The following is a 19,084-nucleotide window of genomic DNA, read 5'->3' as shown; positions in this document are numbered from 1 at the left end:
AAATTCAGGAGACTCTAAATGTTTTCTACAATACTCTCCATTGAAGAGCAGCAGGAAAGCAAGCAGATTGGACTTAAATTCTTACTAAAATTATAGTTGGGTAAATAATTTGAACCTACATGTCTTTGACTCCAGAAACATTTTGTTCTGTTTTTTAAACTATGTGATACTGTCACCAAATATATCAGTGTTTTAAAAACCTTTTTCACCGCAATGGAAAAAAATTACATCACACACACATACACTCTAACACACATTTACAAAGAAAAGCTTCACAAAACAATACACACTTTTACTATGTGTAAATAGATCATTTCTATTCTATCCTATTCTTTTTTATAAGATTTTTCTTTTCTTTTCTTTTCTTTTGGCACTGGTTTCAACCCACTCAATATATTTCACAACCCAATGATGGATCAAAACCTACCTACATCACTTACACAAGCTGCTTCAAGCAATTTTTTTCCCAAAATTAGCTCTTAAATTTTCATGGGTTTATTTTCTACACCATTACCACAAAAAAAGAGTTTGTTTTATGTTTAAACACATTTTTAATAAGCTCCTCATTCAGACAAAACCTTCTCAACCTTTTCAATTAAGTATTCTGTGTTTAATTGCTTGGGTAGAATCCTTTTTGCACGAATAATACAGGCATTGCATGTCCAAGTCATTAATATTGTGGTGCTATGGGAAGCAAGTTCTCCAGGTAATTCTATATAAAGTTGGTTAGAATAACAGCATGCTCCTAAAACAAAGCATCCTACTTACTGTGTGATCTTCAAAGAAGTTACCTAACTTCTCTGCATGATGGTTACCTCATCTACAAGATAATGCCATTTTATTGGACTATTGGGAAGATTGTATTCAATAATCCAGTGAAAGGGCTTGACTCAGGGCCAGACACAACATAGGTTCATTTTGAGACATGAGCTAGTATTATTTTAAATAAATCCCTTGTGTTAGACAAGGTTCTCTAGGAAAGAGAGCCTGAAGCAAGCATTAAGATCCTAATCCTGTTTTGGAGTGAAAACCCTCCTTCCTGCTCTACATTTGCCATTCTCTCTCACACACACCTGTATGTTCTTCCCACTATCCTATTTAACCTGGCCATACACAACTGGACAATTTCTGGCTACAATAATGACGTCTAAGCCATCCCAAGCTCATCACATCCTGGCACACATCAAAGAAATTGATAAAGGTAAGTGGTGGTGTAGCTAGCTGCACACCATCAGTGCCACCATTAATCCAGCCTTGAAGTGACAGTAAAGATGTCTCTTGAATTTCTAAGCTCATGAGAGAGACAAGTTTTACAAAAATTCCAGGAGGTGAGTGGAGTCAGCCTGACCTGACACAGCTACTCCTTGAGAGAAGCAATTAGACCTGGGGACAAGGCCACATGTCCTTGGTGACAGTGCGTTACTATATTGGAACAAAGTAGGTCTTGAAGAGAAGACCTAGTGAAATGGTGGAAATCTAGGGTCCAATCTATAAGAAGCTGTTAAACATCATGAAACTTCAGGTGTGATTGTATTTGTGTGTCTGAAAGAGAAGCTTCCAGTCAGAACTGTCACAGATTGGAGTGGATGAAGGAGAAATAACTGCTAAATATAATTCGGGATCCTGGATAGGATCCTGGAACACAAAAAGGACAACAGTTGAAAAACTGATGATATTGGAATGAGGTCTACACTTTAGTTAATAGCATAGTAATGATTTTAATTTCCTGGTTTTGATAATCATACTACAGTTAGGTAAGGTGTTAACATAAAAATAAGGTTATTTTGAGTCAGCTCTACCATTGAGAACCAACTAGAAAAGCTGGAATTAATTACTGAGGTGTAATTTGTATGCAGCAAAATGCACAAACTTAAGTATAGAGCTCAATGTATTTTTTTCTTTGATTTAAAAAAAATAAAAGTATAGTTGATTTACAATGTGGTGTTAGTTTCAGGTATACAGCAAAATGATTCAGTCATATATATTCTTTTTCAGATTCTTTTCCATTATAGGTTATTATAAGATACTGAATATAGTTCCCTGTGGTATATAGTATGTCCTTGTTGTTTATCTTTTTATATATAGTAGTGTATATCTGTTAATCCCAAACTCCTAATTTATCCCTCCCCTCTCCTTTCCCCTTTGGTAACCATAGATTTGTTTTCTATGTTTGTGAGTCTTTTTCTGTTTTGTAAATACATTCATTTTTATCATTTTTTTTTAGATTCCACATATACGTTGTATCATATGGTATTTGTCTTTCTCTGACTTACTTCACTTAGCATGAAAATCTCTAGGTCCATCCATGTTGCTGCAAATGGCAATATTTCATTCTTTTTTACGGCCGAGTAATATTCCTTCGTGTGTGTGTGTGTGTGTGTGTGTGTGTGTGTGTGTGTGTGTGTATCTCACATCTTCTTTATCCATTCATCTGTTGATGGACATTTAGGTTGCTTCCAAGTCTTGGCAATTGTAAATAATGCTGCTATGTACATTGGTGTACATGTATATTTTTGAATTAGAGTTTTCATTTTTTCTGGCTATATGCCCAAGAGTGGGATTGCTGGATCATATGGTAACTCTATTTTTAGTTTTTTAAGGAACCTCCATACTATTCTCCATAGTGGCTGCACCAATTTATATTCCCACCAACAGTGTAGAAGTTTTTCCTTTTCACCACAACCTCTCCAGGATTTGTTATTTGTAGACTTTTTGATGTTGGCCATTCTGACTGATGTGAGATGATACCTCATTGTAGTTTTGATTTCCATTTCTCTAATAATTAGCAATGCTGAGCATTTTTTCACATGCCTGTTGGCTACATGTATGCCTTTTTTGGAGAAATGTCTATTTAGGTCTTCTGCCCATTTTTTGATTAGGTTGCTTTTTTTTTTTGGGTATTGAGCTGCATGAGCTGTTTGTATATTTTGGAAATTAAGCCCTTGTTTGTCACATCATTTGCAAATATTTTCTCCTAGTCCATAGGTTGTCTTTTCATTTTGTTTATGGTTTCCTTTGCTGTGCAAAAACTTCTAAGTTTGATTAGGTCCCATTTGTTTATTTTTGCTTTTATTTCTTTTGCCTTGGGAGACTGATCTAAGAAAGAATTACTTCGATTTATGTCAGCAAATGTTTTGCCTATGTTCTCTTCTAGGAGTTTTATGGTGTCATGTCTTATACTTAAGTCTTTAAGCCGTTTTGAGTTTATTTTTGTGTATGATGTCTCAATGTATTCTTACATATGTAATATATAAAATGTGACATCACCCTACACATCTAACCCAGATCAAGATATAGACTGCTTCCCTCACCCTTACCTCATGAACCTATGGTATTAGAAGTCAAGACAGTGGTTACCTTTGGAAAGAAAGGACAGAGTAGTGATTAGGAGGGGCACCTAGGGAGGCTTCTGGGGCTCTGGTAATGTTCCATTTCCTGACTCCGATTTTGGTTATAGGTGTTGGGTTCATTTTTTGATAATTTACTGAGCTGTACACTTATGGTTTGTGCACTTTGTTTATGTATATTCTAATTCTATTAGAACATTTATTTTAAAAATATAATTTGTACTGAATCTGACTGAGGGAACTGCACAGTGGAAGTCATTTTAAAGTCCTTAAGTGATCCTAGGCACTGGAATTTGTTTGGACAATGTTTTCCACAATTTCCCAAAAACAAATTTTCCACAATTTCCCAAGTGACAGATGAGTTACAACACAATTCTTCATCTGAGTATCTTCAGCATTCCAAATAAGAAAGGATGACCGATTTAATGGAATGGGATTGGCATTTATAAGGGAACTTCTTTTTTTTTTTAACTTTAGAATTTTTAAATTTATTTTTATTCATTTATCTTTGGCTACGTCGGGTCCTTGCGGCTGCCTGCGGGCTTTCTCTAGTTGGGGCGAGCGGGCTCTACTCTTCATTGCGGTGCGCGGGCTTCTCATTGCGGTGGCTTCTCTTTTTGCAGAGCACGGGCTGTAAGTGCACTGGCTTCAGTAGTTGTGGCACACAGGCTCAGCAGTCGTGGCTGACGGTCTCTAGAGTACAGGCTCAGTAGTTGTGGTGCACAGGCTTAGTTGCTCCACAGCATGTGGGATCTTCCCGGACCAGGGCTCGAACCCGTGTTCCCTGCATTGGCAGGCAGATTCTTAATCACTGAGCCACCAGAGAAGTCCCAAGGGAACTTCTTTTAATTTATTTTTTAAACCAAGTATCAGGAATATTTGATTCAGTGGGAGTTGAGCATAACAGATCAATTTTTAAATGAAGAATTTTAATCAATTTAAAATGAAGAATGTATTTAAATTTTGTAAAACTAGATGAACCCCGAGAAAACACAAGGGGGCAGCATTCCATAACATTATAAATGAAGAATGCTGAAGGTTTTTTGTTTTGTTTTGTTTTTTAGTAACAATATAAATATTGAGAATGGTCCTTAAAGAGAACGTCTTATCAAAGGAAGAAACGAAAGGTCAAAGAGATTATTACGGGAGTCGCTTTAAATTCCCTTATATCACAGAGGTCAAGAGTGGCAAAACGAGGACCATGGCTTATGTTTCCCAACTGCAGATTGAGTGGTTTTTCCACTCTGTATCGTCTCAAATGGTCTCCTGGATGAAAGAGCACTTGCTGTGTGCTGGAAATGGTTAACTTCTCACCAAAAGACCCTCGGATAAGATCTCCATTTACTGTGGACACGGATTAGGGTGTAGGTGCCTGACACCTGTTACTGAAGATGAGTAGTTTAATCTGAGTGAAACATGAATCAATTTGCAGAGCAGAAATATGCTTCCAATTTAATATGTGCTGATCTTCAATATAAAGGAGGCCTTGAGGGAATGGTTAGATGGTGATAGTTTTAAAAATGTGGTTTGGAAATGTTAGCGCTGTGCATTGTAATTTCGCCCTTGAATTATGTTTTATTGCACTCTCTCACCTCTGAGAAGGAGCCATTATTAAGCCTCAGGGTGATAGAGTGTATTTGCCCTCTTTAGAAAGACAATAAAATCAGGCTTTATGGGGAGAGATAATGAGGGTTTGCAGTAGCTTTTAGCTGTGGAGTCTTTTTACTACATCAAGGTTAAGCCTAGTGGACTAATTCAAAGGGTTCTTCCTAGTATAGAAAAGCCACCCTTTCTGCCCATGACAGCTGGGACACAAGACTTCCTGCTCCTTGGGAATTCCCTGGTTGTCCTGTGATTAGGACTCTGCGCTTTCACTGCCAATGGCCCCGGGCTCTCGGGAAACTAAGATCCCAAAAGCCACATGGGTGTGGGAGGGCCAAAAAAAAAAAAAAAAGACTTCTTGCTCCATGTTTCAAGGTGGCTGCAATGTCAGGGAAATAAGAAAAGCTCACCTCTTCTAACTGATGGGATTATGGGAAGAAGAAAGTGAGAATGGACCAAATGAGGAAACTAAAGTCCAAAGAGGTTATTCAGTGAGTCACTTTAAGTTCCCTTAAATCACAGAGGTCAGAGAAGAAGGATGGAGAATGCAGTGCTCAGAGTGTGTCCTGACTTCCCCTCTCCAGGAGAAAGCCTAAAACCTGGAGAAGAAAGCCAATAGGAAGAGAGATTTCTACCTTCCTTCTCAGTTAAGACTCTGAAAAGTGACAGCCACTTCTGGCAACCTGGTGGTCGGTGCAGTTAGTAGAGGGAGGCCTTGACTTTGAGGTTCTCCAGGCAGTTCTCAGTCCCAGGGCCCAGGAGTCCCTGAAGCTCCAAGAGACCTTGGAAGGCAGCAGAACCTGCAAACCTACCCAACGCCCTGTGGCAGAGGATGAGGCTGCCACGGGGCAGAGCCTGACAGTGGATGGGCAATGGATAGGCAGGCCCAGAGGGCTTAGGTGGGAGATGTGGCAGAAACTCAGGTGATCTGTTGGGCCAGACAGAGCCAAAGTGAGACTAAGACAGCCAAGGAGGAACCCAGACCCTATCCAGGCCGAGAGAAAGCAGTTTACAAACTGCAACAGCTACAGCCTGTTAACGGCTGAAGATATTGAAATGTTATCCCACCTGGGTCAAACTCTTTTATTCCATCACAAGCAAGACAGCTTCACTCCCTCCGTTCCCTAAGGCTGCGTATCGGCCTAGCTCTTCTTTGCTATGATTCATTAACAATCCCTTTATGTCCTTATTTCTCTAGGGACCTGATACCAAGTCCCCATGGTACTGAAGCAGAAAACATCTTGACCGGCGTTGAACTAAAAAAAAAATCTTTCTTTGTTAATTCCCAGCAGGTGCACCCCGAACATTTTCCCAAGCATTCCCAAGCTTCTGCACCCCAGAACATTTTCACTCCTCAAGGGGCCATGCCTTCTGTATCTGGCGTGCTACCTGGGAAGTCAAAAGGAAGCCAAGGGGTCTCCCCAGTTTTGGAAGTCTTAGCCCTGGGGAACAGCCATCCAGTCCTAGCTCACTCACCTGGGATGCATCAGGCTTTCACGCTAATAGGATTTTCATCTACCTGTCCACGCACAACCCGGACATTCTCTCACACGCTCCAATTGGCAGTAAGTATGCAGTTAGGCCCTTACTCCAAGACCCTCGCCATTGCTCTGAGGAACATCAACAGAGATAACGATGCTCCGGGAAGAAATAGGGGTCAAGGGGTTGCAAGGAACACGCCTCATGAAACTCTCTTTCTGCCAGGCAGTAGGAGTAAAGATGGCTGCAGGTCTAAGGCTCTGCAGTATCTCCCTCCACTGGCCTACGAAAGAATTCAAGAGAATCCATGGAGTCCATGGAAGGACAAGAGGTTTACTGTTAGTTAATTAGTCAGAATTATGGATGGTAACTTGGCCACACCCCCAGGTTCAAATTCCATCTCTGCCACTTACTGTGTGACTTTGGAAAAGTCACATAACCTCTCTGTCCTCGGCGGCATTCTTATTTGTAAAATGAAATTAATAACAATACCTACGTTGGAGGGTTGTTGCAAGCATTAAATGAGACAATGAGGTATTCCATGCAAAGTATATAGCGTGTGACTCACAGAAGGATAAATGTTACTTATTATTATTGGCTTAATGGCTTTCGTTTGCTTAAAGAGGTAAAGTTTAAATAACTCTGGAAATCAACACATTTCCATAACCAGATAGTACTGATGGATGCAAAATCATCTTTATGTTTACTGGTATAGATTCTAAACTCTAACACAGTAAATAACCACACCTGGATGTAATTAATACGATCCATTCTACCCTTGTCTCCAGAAAGAATTATCACCATGTTCTTGGGTAAATCATCTGAGTAAGGCTCTCCTTATGAGCAAGGCTGAAGTGGCAAAGTGAAAAGAACACTGAATGGCAAATTTGCAACCTTTAGAATAGGCAGAGGCACCGCTCCACCAGCTTCTGACCCTTTCAATCAGGATTTATTAACGTGTGGGTCGAGGGGAGCATGGGGCCTGCAGAGGTGTTTTGTTGGGGCAGTGATTTTGTTCTATGTTGTTTTAAAACAACTAAAGATGTGAGCTGAATGCTTTAGGAGGAGCATGCCTTCTACACTAGTGGTAGCCTCACCGTTCACTCTTGTCTTAGGCTGTACCTCTCCACACGTGTCCATCAACCACCTGTCAGTCGGGCATTTGAGATATCTCTTGAATAAAAAAAAAAAGGTCTATGGGCTTCCCTGGTGGCGCAGTGGTTGAGAGTCCGCCTACCGATGCAGGGGACACGGGTTCGTGCCCCGGTCCGGGAAGATCCCACATGCCGCGGAGCGGCTGGGCCCGTGCGCCATGGCCGCTGAGCCCGCGCGTCCGGAGCCTGTGCTCCGCAACGGGAGAGGCCACAGCGGTGAGAGGCCCGCGTACAGCAAAAAAAAAAAAAAAAAAAAAAAGTCTATGGACCAGGACCTACCTTAATTTCTGTCATGGGGCTTCTCATTGCAGAAAGACCCTGCGGCATCTTCTCTTGAAAACACAGAATCCACACCCAACCGAAATCCGCCAAGTCCGAGACCCGCCCTTCCCTCTCGCTCTCTTCACAGTTCACGTCCAACTCTCCACCCAGTTTGTGGGCTGGATTCTGCAGAAGGGAGGGGCCTCTGTTAATCTTGTCAATGCGTCTCACCTTTTTAATAGGAGACAAATTACTTACCTCTTTTCACGTGTTTTAAATGATGTGACTCTTGGCTTGGTCTTGTCCTAAATAAACAGCAAAACGTCAGGCAGATCCAAGCATTCAGATATCTTCTGACTCACTGGGAAGCTGTGAGCACAAAGACAACCCCAGGCTATAGGCTGGGTGGGAGAAGCTTCCAGATTTGAGGACTCCTTTTCTTTCTTTTTTTTTTTTTTTGTGTTACGTGGGCTTCTCACTGTTGTGAGAGCCATATATGGAGTTTGAGCCATATAATTATAGAATGTTAATTGTAGACTGTAAATAATTCTCATTCTAGGGTGTGGGTTCAGTCTGTTTCCTACAAACTCAGTTGTTGTTTCATAATGTCCGAGGTACTGGGGGTTTCCTAACCATAACATCCATGATCCAAGGGGTGGCTTTTCTTTGTTTGCTAAATACTGCAGCACTCTGGATACCTGCTCAGTTCAGTCACTGCGGGTCTGCCCCTCTTCAGCCAGATCAATAATCTGCTCCTGCTGTATCAGTGGATGTGATGAGAGTGATTAGAGTTTGCTTCCTGTGATGAGAGCCTGACTAATTGTGTTAAAATAAAGCAACGTTCTGATTGGTTTTGTTTTCTCTTTAAGCAGAAACATGGACACTATGACATTTCCTGTGTAAAACCAGTAAAATAACCTCTGATTGGCTAAAACTAGGATTTACTCTTAACTGTTTCACTTCCAACTGGATATAAGCCAGTCCTTTTTTTTTTTTTTCTTCTATTTTTCTTTTTTTTAGCTGCATCAGGTCTTAGTTGCAGCACGTGGGTTCTCCTTTGAGGCATGTGGGATCTTTCGTTGCAGCACGGGCTCTTCGTTGTGGTGCACAGGCTTCTCTCTAGTTGTGGCGCGCGGGCTCCAGGGCGTGTGGGCTCTGCAGTTTGTGGCATGCAGGCTCTCAAGGACCTACTGTATAGCACAGGGAACTCTGCTCAATATTCTGTAATAACCTAAATGGGAAAAGAATTTGAAAAAGAATAGAAAAATGAAAAAGGAAAAGAATAGATATATGTGTATGTATAACTGAATCACTTTGCTGTACACCTGAAACTAATACAACATTGTTAATCAACTACAGTCCAATATAAAATAAAAATTAAAAAATAAAATAAAAGGAAAAAAATAAAAAACTGGTGACCTTTGAGATGGAGGCTGCTCCATCAGCCTGAGTCCTGGAAGGACAAGGTGGAGCTGTGTCCCCAACCACCTTGTGAGCCAGACAAAACGCTGGCTGCTTTGAGATTTGGAGATTGTGTATTACGGCAGCAAAACCCGGTGGGTCTGGCAGCTTCCGTATGCTCTGTAAAACGTATGTTTCAATTGTGTGTGTGTGTGTGTGTGTGTGTGTGTGTGTATGCTGAGTCATGATGCAAAATGAATCTCTTACTGTACATTATAATCAAGAAGTTTGCTAGCCAATGATACAGATTGCAGTTTTACCTTATATCATCTCTCGGTAAAAAGATTAGCACTGGGGCTTCCCTGGTGGCGCAGTGGTTGAGAGTCCGCCTGCCAATGCGGGGAACACGGGTTCGTGCCCCAGTCCGGGAAGATCCCACATGCCGCGGAGCGGCTGGGCCCGTGAGCCATGGCCGCTAAGCCTGCGCGTCCAGAGCCTGCGCTCCACAAAAAAAAAAAAAAAAGAGTAGCAGTGGAAGGACCCTGAAAAATCATCTAGTTCCATGCTCTCATTTTAGAGATGAGAATTCAGAGGCCGAAAGAAGTCAAGTCATTTCTCCGAGGTCACAAGGTGAGCAAAGGACTAGGACTCAAACACATGTTAGACTTCAAGCTGGTGCTTTACCACGAAACCCTGCTTTGGGGCTGATCTTGTGAAAGTGCTTTAAAACTACAAAACCTCATAAAAATGTCAAGTAATGAAATTATTACAATAACTAGTCAAGTAAGTTGGTAAAAGGCCTAGGCTTTGTCAAACTTGGTTTCAAATGCCAGCTCTGCCACTTATGAGCTATATAACCTTGGGGACATTATTTAATCTCTTTGAACCTCTGTTTCCTTATGTGTAAAATGACAATAATATTATGTATGTCCTATTTTCCTGATGAGTAAATGAGATAATAAATGCAAAGGTCCTAGCACAATGCACATCTCATAGTAAGTGCTAATAAGTTATTGATATTTGTAGTAAATATAATGCCAAAGAATTTGGTTTGGAATAACCACAACACAAAAAGCAATGCCTGGCCTTGGAAAGAGCCAGGGTTTAGTGCAGAACAAGGTTTCTCAACTGTAGCACTATTAAAATTAGGAGTCAGATGATTCTTTGTTGTGAGGGCTGTCCTGTGCACTGTAGGATGTCTAGCAGCACCCAGGGATGCTACCCACTAGATGCTCCGAGTATGTTTCCAGACATTGATGAATGTCCCCTGGGGGCAAAATCAATCCCAGTTGAGAACCCCTGTTGTAGAAACTGTGCTTAGAGTTTTGCAACGAATTCTTCCTATTAAACAACAAAAACATAAAAGAAGGTTAAACACTGAGAGAAAGGAGTCTGAGCTTCCCTATTCTTCAGATGCACAAAAAAGGATATATGTATAGTTGATTCACTTTGCTATAAAGCAGAAACTAACACACCATTGTAAAGCAATTATACTCCAATAGAGATGTTAAGAAAAAAAAAGGATCACTGAATCAATGAATGAAAGTAATTTTTTTCTGCAGTCCTTATCTAGTAACTAACAGGCACAAGGTTCCTGCAGGATCAATAGGGTGGACTAGGTTTGTGGAAAGTATCCATTTTCTTCACCCCAACTCTAAAATAAAAAGGTTCCTGAGGAGAACCTATTCTTAACAAAACAGTTAAGGTCTGCACCAGAGCACAGGTCCTCAGATAGCGGTATGAAAAGGGCAAAACAGGGTCCCAGTTTTTAGGGTGAGCCACCGGGACCCAAGAATCAGCATGAGAAACCCCTTCAGGTCAAACTGATAGAAAAACAAGGTCCAGAGTAGCTTCAAAAGTCCCCGGGGCAGGTAAGGACTGTTCTGACGCCAGAGCTGGGGTGTGGAGAGGGCTGATTTAGACAGGTAGAAAGAGGAGGCAAAGTCACAGTAGATCTGACTCTGGCCCCCTCCTACTGTTTGACGTTGTGGACTGCGCCCCAGGAACACAGCTGCCTAGAAAATGATGTTTTTGTTTTTGTGTTCTCGGTCACTCTGCCCTTGTTATTTCTCACATGTGGTGGTTGAGTGAACCTGAAACAGCGTGCACCCACTCTTCTGCTCTAAAACCGTGCTACCCACTTAATGATCTTGTGACTCTGCCTGGATATACAAGTCTAACAATAACCATTCTGTTTCGTTCTAACCTCTGTTTGGATGCCCCCCGGGAACCACAGCCTTTTCTAACTATTCTGGCAATCATGAATAAAGTTTCTTATGTATTGAGAGTCTTATCAGTTGAGCGGACTCCTGTGATTCTTGCTGGTACCCACCCAAAGCCACTTCTTTGGCTTCCCTGCATCCCACAGCTGGACCCCATCTGTGTCCATGGCTTCCTGGACGCCATCTCAATTTACGTTTCTCCACATGAGTCTATGGCTTTGCTGCTGTGGATGAATCTCATTTCTACTTCCCTTTTCCAGCAACTTTGAAGCCCGTGTTTATCATCTCCTGCATATTTTCCTGCATGCTTTGTCCTTGGACAAAATACCATTCCTCTTTCCCTCTATACCAAAGATGATCTCTGTAGGGTTTCCCAACAGCCAACAATAAAGAAAGAATTGTCTTGATAACCCAACAGAAAATGGGCAAAGACTTGAACGTTCTCAAAGGAGAATATCCAAATCGCCAAAAACATATGAAAACGTGCTCAGCTTCATTGGCCTCCAGAGAAATGCAAATTAAAACCACAATATACTCACCACCCCAATGGCTCAGGATGGAAAACACCAAGTATTGGTTTTAATGTTCATGGTCTGCAAGTGGCAGTATAACTTGGTACAGCCACTTTGGAAAGTGGTAATGTGTTTGGTAATATCTATTAAAACTAAGTATTTTAAATTCCCTACAGCAATCAGCATTCATGCCCTGCCAAAGACCTATTCTAGAATGTTCTTCGCAGTGCTGTTCATAACTGCCTCAAACTGGCACTACCCAAATGCCCATCAACCACAGAGTAGATAAATCAATGGCATTATCTTGTCACAGTGGGAGACTATATAGCAACAGGAATGAATTATGCACAACCTCATGCAACACCATGAGTGAATCTCCCAAAATGTTGAGCGATAGAAACCTGACACAAAAAGAGTATACACTATATGACACCATTTCAATAGAGCCCTAAAAGAGACAAATCTATGCTATTGGAAGTGATAATAATGGTTACCCTTAGTGATGGGAAGAGAGCATGTGGGATGTCTCTCTTTTTTTTTTTACTTTTTTTAATTGAAGTATAGTTGATTTACAATGTTGTGTTAATTTCTGCTGTACAGCAAAGAGACCCAGTTATACATATATACATTCTTTTTTAAATACTTTTCCATTATGGTTTAGCCCAGGACATTGAATATAGTTCCCTGTGCTGTATAGTAGGACCTGTTTGTCCACCCTGGATGTTTCTCGATTTGGGTGCCGGTTATACAGGTGTGCTCATTTTGTAAAAATTCGTCAAGTTGTACAGTTATGGTCAAGGCACTTGTCTGTATCTGTGTTTTACGTTATCAGGGGTCAGGTTATCTGGAAACAAACTCCAAGATGGAGATTTATATGCAAAAAGTTTATTGGGTGGGAGCTCTCAGGAACAATACCTGTGAGAGTCAAGACTTCACTGAACAGGGAGAGCAGGTGACTGGGAAAGCCGTCCTTGGCCAGTCCCACAGGGAGTTCTGGAATTAGGGTCGTCCTTCAGAGACATCAAATTGGGAGTGCGAGAGTCAGGCCTTTATACACTCAAACTAACCACATATTGTCTTTTGAGCAGTGTCCCTTCAAGTCTTTGTGAATTTTCTGTTCAGTACGTCAGTCCTTTCTTTTTTTGTTTTTCTTTTGCCGCACCCTGTGGCATGTGGGATCTTAGTTCCCCAACCAAGGATCGAACCCGTGGCCCCTGCAGTGGAAGCACAGAGTCTTAATCACTGGACCGCCAGGGAAGTCCCATCAGTCCTTTCTTTAAAGATATGGACTGTCTCCAAGGAAAGGGCCATGACCTTGGATAAGGCAGCTCTCTCTCTCTTTTTTTTTTTTGCCCTTTAAAATTTTTGTCTTTGGTGAGAACATTTAAGTTCTGCTCTCTTAGCAAATTTCAATTATACAATACAGTGTTATCAATTTTAGTCACCATGTTATACATTAGATCCTCAGACCTTATTTTTTATTTGTTTTGGCCTCGCCTCGGCATGTGGGATCTCAGTTCCCTAACCAGGGATCGAATCCCCACCCACTGCAGTGGAAGCACAGTCTTAACCACTGGACCGCCAGGGTAGTCCCAGGCATTATTCATCTTATAACTGAAAGCTTGTACTATTGTACCAACCTCTTACTATTTCCCCATCCGCAACCCCTGGTAACCACTTTTCTACTCATACTCTCTAGCTGGACCAGAAAGGGGCTCAGCTGAGGGTTACTGGCCACCTGCACTCCCAGCAGCTGGGCGACTGAGTGCCTCAGTCTGGAAGGGGTCTGCAGCAACCACTCCATATTTGAATTAAACATTGAAAAAGAAATAGTCTGTCTTGAACAGTGAATAAAGAGAGACGAAACATTTGAAAAAAACAAATGAACAAAATGGGACCACCAATAGGTACACTGACCATAGACCAGCACTGAAATGATGATATCAACTATCAATTTGTTTCATTACCCTGAACTCTAGAACAAGCTGAGCTATGACATATTTCATTAGCTACTTCTCCTGAACCAGATGTCCATGCTTGTTTGTTTATTCACATACTGTTTAGTTCCAAGAATTTCCTGTGACTGACCCAGATACTTTAAGCTCAGCAGGAGAGAATTCACCTATTAATAGCCCACGTGGAATCTCCCATTTAGAATGTGGAGTCCCAACAAGTGTGTCCAGCTTCCAGCGTTTTCAGCCTTACTGACTGGTTCCAAAGGGCAGGGCTTACTGGCAACATTCCTGTTGTTCAGCACTGTGGCAAGGGTAGCCGCATCGGCTCCAAGGGCTTGGGCTGAGCCCTGGGTTATTTATTAGAGTTCAGGCTGCAGTTTTCTGGAAGGCACAGAGGGACCTTGGGGTGAAGAGCTCTCTCCAGCAAACACTGTGTTCCTCACTGTGGTGAGGGATCCATTGCGAAATAGTATCCCATTGGGCCTCGCTCTCCACCCAACCGCTGTGCCGAGTGGCTTCTTTGGGTGGGAGCCCACAGTCACCCAGGCAGCCTTTCACACACTTATCCACTCCTTTTTTTTCCCAGGGAAGGGCTGGGTAGGGAGAAAGCAGACTGCTGCTGAGTTTTAGCCACCATGCGATCCTCTGCAAAGTGGAGAGGACCATCCCAGGGTGGCAGAAGGTAGCGTCTCTGTTCCAAGTTTTATCATAAACGGTGGTGCTTTCCAACAACAAGCTGAAACAGGAGCCAGTGGCGGTAGATTTGGGAGCTTAGCCAAGCTGTGATGGAAGGGAAGTCTGCCTCTAGCGTCCTCTTTCTGAACCCTTTTCTAGGGAGTCCTCACTTGTCTTTCTGTTCCCAACTCCCCCTCTAAACTCATGGTGCCCACTGCCCTTATGGTTCTGCCAATGCCTTTTTGGGGTAAGTTCACTTCATTTGAGAGGTTCTAGAGGCTCATAGGAACACCAAGCCCTGGGGCCTTCCATATCTCTAATGGACTGTTATATACTAGACTCCAAAGGGATAGAGCAATCCACTTTGTGAAAGTGGATTGTAAAGAGTTTCCTGGATACATGGGTTAATGGTAGCTCCAGCATTCGGACAGCTGTATTTCGTATAATGTGTATTTTATCCAATAGCTGTGTTTTAGGTTCCCATACTGCCAGTGGATTTGACAGCAGGCACTCTGTAAGAGGCTGTCATAGTGGATATATATGGTTTTGTCTCTCAGAATAACTCTTCTCTTTGGGGAAATGCTTCTTTAAACTACTGGGCCTATTGATTAATGGTACTCCTATGTCATCGACACAAGAAGGGCATATGGCCCAAGGTGAACCAATGGTAGGAATGTATCCTTTTGTTCACAAAGATTGGTCCAGGGGTTATCAGGTGACACAGGGCAGGCTGCTTGAAATTCTGGGGCAGGTTATTTTATACTGAAGCAGATGGAAAAGCATCTTTTCTTCTCTGACTGGTAATCTGTAAGAATTTGAGCCTGGACCTTCTGGTGGTGTGCCCCCTGCTACAAACGCTTACGCAAATAGAGCCCACACAAGAGAAGTAGAAAGTAGAGAAAAGTAACTGTTACACAAAGAGAGAGATGCCTGGCAGCCTTTTAGGTTTCTTTCATTCTGATTTCCTTACATGAAGATCCATTCCAGTTTGCCCAAGGCAGGCCCAGTTTACATCTGTTATCCCAGCTTAATCATTAACATCTCCCTCTTTCGTTCTCAGAAGTGTTCCAGGTGGGTGATAAATTATATAATCACTGCTCCTATCACAATGGGGTTAATAAAGCCATAAAGTCCTTTTTCCCCTTAAGCTAGCTCAAGCTGGTTTTCTGTCATTTGCAAACAAAAAAATCCTAACTGACCTACCATTCATTTCTAAATTAATCAGGAAATCTGATTTCCTAAACTCCTAAACTTGACTGTTTCTACTTGCTTGAACTCTTTGGCAGATACCTGATTCTGTATCTGGTTCTTGGTCTCCACCTGTTCTGTGGAATTGACACCCTGCGCTCTTCCAGGCGTACCCAACCACCTTGTCCTGATTCTGAGTGCCTTTACTCCACACGTCACCAAAGGTCAGCATAGCCCACAGATCTCATCCGAAGGCTCTGGGACCAGGCTTAGAGAAGAAAAGAACCAGGGTAGGTTTGAGGGACCACCTGGGTTCATGAAATTCAACTGTGTTTCCCATTCATGTGTTATTCTGCTCAAAGTTCAAAGTCCTGGAAGAGAGTGTTGATTTAATTTGGGTTTGGGGCCCATTCTTTCACTAGGAGAAACTAGGGCACCATGATAGACATCTTATCATAACTATACAAAATGAGGGAGAGGCAATTCACCTCCAGGATATAGGTGTTGTTAGCAAAAAAAAAAAAAAAAAAAAGGGAATGAGTGACAGGAGACCAAAAGCATATTCAACAATGTGTATTTAATAATGCTATTGGGTAGTTTTGCCAGCTATTAATATGTCTATACCAATGAGAGCTAAGTGAGCTCTTAAGATACAGGTGCCTGGTGCTCAGAAAAATTGGAGATGAGGTGGTTAATCTTTCTGGAAAAACCATGAACCCCAAATCTGACTACCCTAAGTGATAATGGAGCTAGTCTTCATAACCTGTGCATTTCTGTAATCCATGATCAGGACACAGAAATGCTAGCTGGCATTTGTAGGGATTTTTGGAGGGTTCCTGCTGTTCTCATTCACTTGCCTCAAATCCTGTCCATCAGGGCTGTCCCCTTGGCCAGCATTACATGAAATTCAGTCTCCAGGTTGAGCCCCTCTTCCTGATTCTGTCCCTCTACACTCAGTCCTGTTACCCTCTTCTGTCTTCTGGCCTTGTAGTACATTTCCCTTCTTACGGCACATCTCACCATTCTGAACTTTCAGCACTGCCTCTTTAGCTTTGCGTTTTGGTTCTCTCTTTCCCCACTGTTCTTGACCTATTAAAGCCCTGGGCTAACACATCATTTGATCTAGTTTGGCCTCTGAGACCTTGTACTTTATCACTGACGCTTGCAGGAGGCACCTTGACTGGTTCATCCCAAACTGATGTAGGATGGAGTCAGGAAAAATACTGGTCCTAGAGTCAGACACACCCGATTCAAGTCTCAGTTCTGCCATTATTGTCATTATGCAAACCTGGAATCTAACCTCCCAGCAGAATGATGCTCTATAGCTTTCCTAAAACTCCACACACAATTTTGCAGATTTGTTTCATGTGTGAATATTTACTTCTCCCTTACTTGCTAATGAACTGTTTTCAAATAACTAATTTAGAGAAAATTTGTTTCCCTTCTCTTCAACATCGTTGTATTAGTCAGAGTAAGATGATCTATGCTACAATAATGAATAAGCCCTCGAATCTCAGTGGCTTAAACAAAGTTTGTTTTCTCTCACATCGTAGCCTGATGTGAATCAGGATGCTGTTCTCCGTAGATGACTCAGGGATCCAGGCTCTTTCCATCACGTGGCTCCTGTGTTGCAGAATCCTTCTCTTCTAGCTCCATATAAGGAGCAGAGAAGACACAAAAGATTTCACAGGATATTCTATAGCCAGCCTTGGAAGTGGCATCCATAACTTCTACCCACATACCATAGGCCAGAACTGAGTTACACCTCCCAGATGCAAGGCAGGCTGGATAATATAGACTTTCTATGTGCCCAGGAAGAGGAAGCAGTGTTGGTGTCAAGCATCTAGTTAATCTACCACAATCACATTTCCCAGCTGGTATGTGTTGAAAATAAAACCACATGATGTTATCATATAATTATTATAGTAAGTATAATGATATTAAGCCAAGCATATAACATATGCCAAGCATATAATAAGCTCTTTATATGAATTTTTAATTAATTAATTAATATATATATATTATTTTTGGCTGCATTGGGTCTTCATTGCTGTGTGCAGGCTTTCTCTTGTGGCGAGCGGGGGCTACTCTTTGTTGCAGTGTGTGGGCTTCTCATTGCGGTGGCTTCTCTTGTTGCAGAGCACGGGCTCTAGGCACATGGGCTTCATTAGTTGTGGCACGCGGGCCCAGTAGTTGTGGCTCACGGGCTCTAGAGTGCAGGCTCAGTAGTTGTGGTGCATGGGCTTAGTTGCTCCATGGCATGTGGGATCTTCCCCGACCAGGGCTGGAACCCGTGTCCACTACGCCACCAGGGAAGTCCCTACATGAATTATTTAATTCTCACAACAACCTCATGAGTGTTACAAGGATTAAACAAGATAAATGTTGTGAAAATGCCTGGTGCCAGTAATTATTCATCTCATTTGTTGGTGCATTTCACATTCCACAGGGCGACTGCCCAAGTCAGGATATTAAAATAGACCCTAGTACTATCTTTAATGTCTATGTTTGGAAATGAATCATTTTGTTACGGAGTTATATGAGAGGGATGTGAGGTATACCAAAAGGAGTCTGCTCAGGTCTTTAGTGATAAGACATAACAACCGTATAAATAGAGTTAATAAGAAGCAGACAGTTACAGGGCATAAGGATGAGTCTGCTGGAATTCTGATTTAATTTAACTGGGGTTGATTTGCAAAGACATGACCTTGGTTCTATTTCTTGTTTGTCATCCAGCATGGACCCACCAATAGATATAGCCTCTCCACATAGATTCTCCAGGGCTTCTACTATTACGTAGTTTTGCACCCACACTCATGTTTATGCTTGCCCCATCCCAGCCACCCTCCCAGAGACAGACTTCAGCGTTCAGTAACTGCTGGAAGAGGCTGCCAGAGGCTGATAAGGAGAAATAACAGATTTATGTCAAAATGGGGAAGGAAAGAGTAAGAGAGAGAGAAAATCAGTTGGTGGTCAAGGAAACAAAAGGCAAGGAGGATCAAAAGGAAATAGCCTTGCACTCCAACTCACAGTCAGCATAAATTTTTTAAAAAGGAAGCTTTCCTTTAAATTAGTCTAGAGTCTGGACACTAACCGTAAAGAAACTTTTCACCAAGAAAGACGAGTACTGAATGAGAAGCTGTGCGCGCACTATTGTTTTGTTTTTTTTTTTTCTTTGCGGTACGCGGGCCTCTCACTGTTGTGGCCTCTCCCGTTGCGGAGCGCAGGCTCCGGACGCGCAGGCTCAGCGGCCATGGCTCACGGGCCCAGCCGCTCCGCGGCATGTGG

The 19,084-nt window shown here is 42.2% G+C and overlaps 2 protein-coding genes across 5 annotated transcripts in view; both read right to left on the bottom strand.

The window, feature by feature from the left end:
* Positions 1-8,226, bottom strand: part of COL14A1 (collagen type XIV alpha 1 chain) — a 268,310-nt gene extending 260,084 nt beyond the window's left edge. For all 4 annotated transcript variants that reach the window (XM_030875687.3, XM_030875690.3, XM_060287056.2 and 1 more), the window contains exons 1-2: positions 8,102-8,226; positions 7,862-8,029 (exon numbers count right to left, since the gene is read on the bottom strand). The gene's annotated coding sequence lies outside the window, so the exon portion shown is untranslated. The remainder of the gene's footprint in view (positions 1-7,861; positions 8,030-8,101) is intronic.
* A 51-nt stretch (positions 8,227-8,277) lies between these two features.
* Positions 8,278-19,084, bottom strand: part of DEPTOR (DEP domain containing MTOR interacting protein) — a 172,353-nt gene continuing 161,546 nt past the window's right edge. The window contains exon 9 of the mRNA XM_060287057.1: positions 8,278-9,074. Within this exon, the coding sequence (XP_060143040.1) occupies positions 9,057-9,074 (18 nt within the window). The 3' untranslated portion in view covers positions 8,278-9,056. The remainder of the gene's footprint in view (positions 9,075-19,084) is intronic.

The sequence above is a fragment of the Globicephala melas genome, chromosome 17 (genome assembly GCF_963455315.2).
Source record: "Globicephala melas chromosome 17, mGloMel1.2, whole genome shotgun sequence".
NCBI classification, from domain to species: domain Eukaryota; kingdom Metazoa; phylum Chordata; class Mammalia; order Artiodactyla; family Delphinidae; genus Globicephala; species Globicephala melas.
Note: the sequence above shows the minus strand (reverse complement) of the source record. Positions and strands in the feature narration are given on the sequence as shown.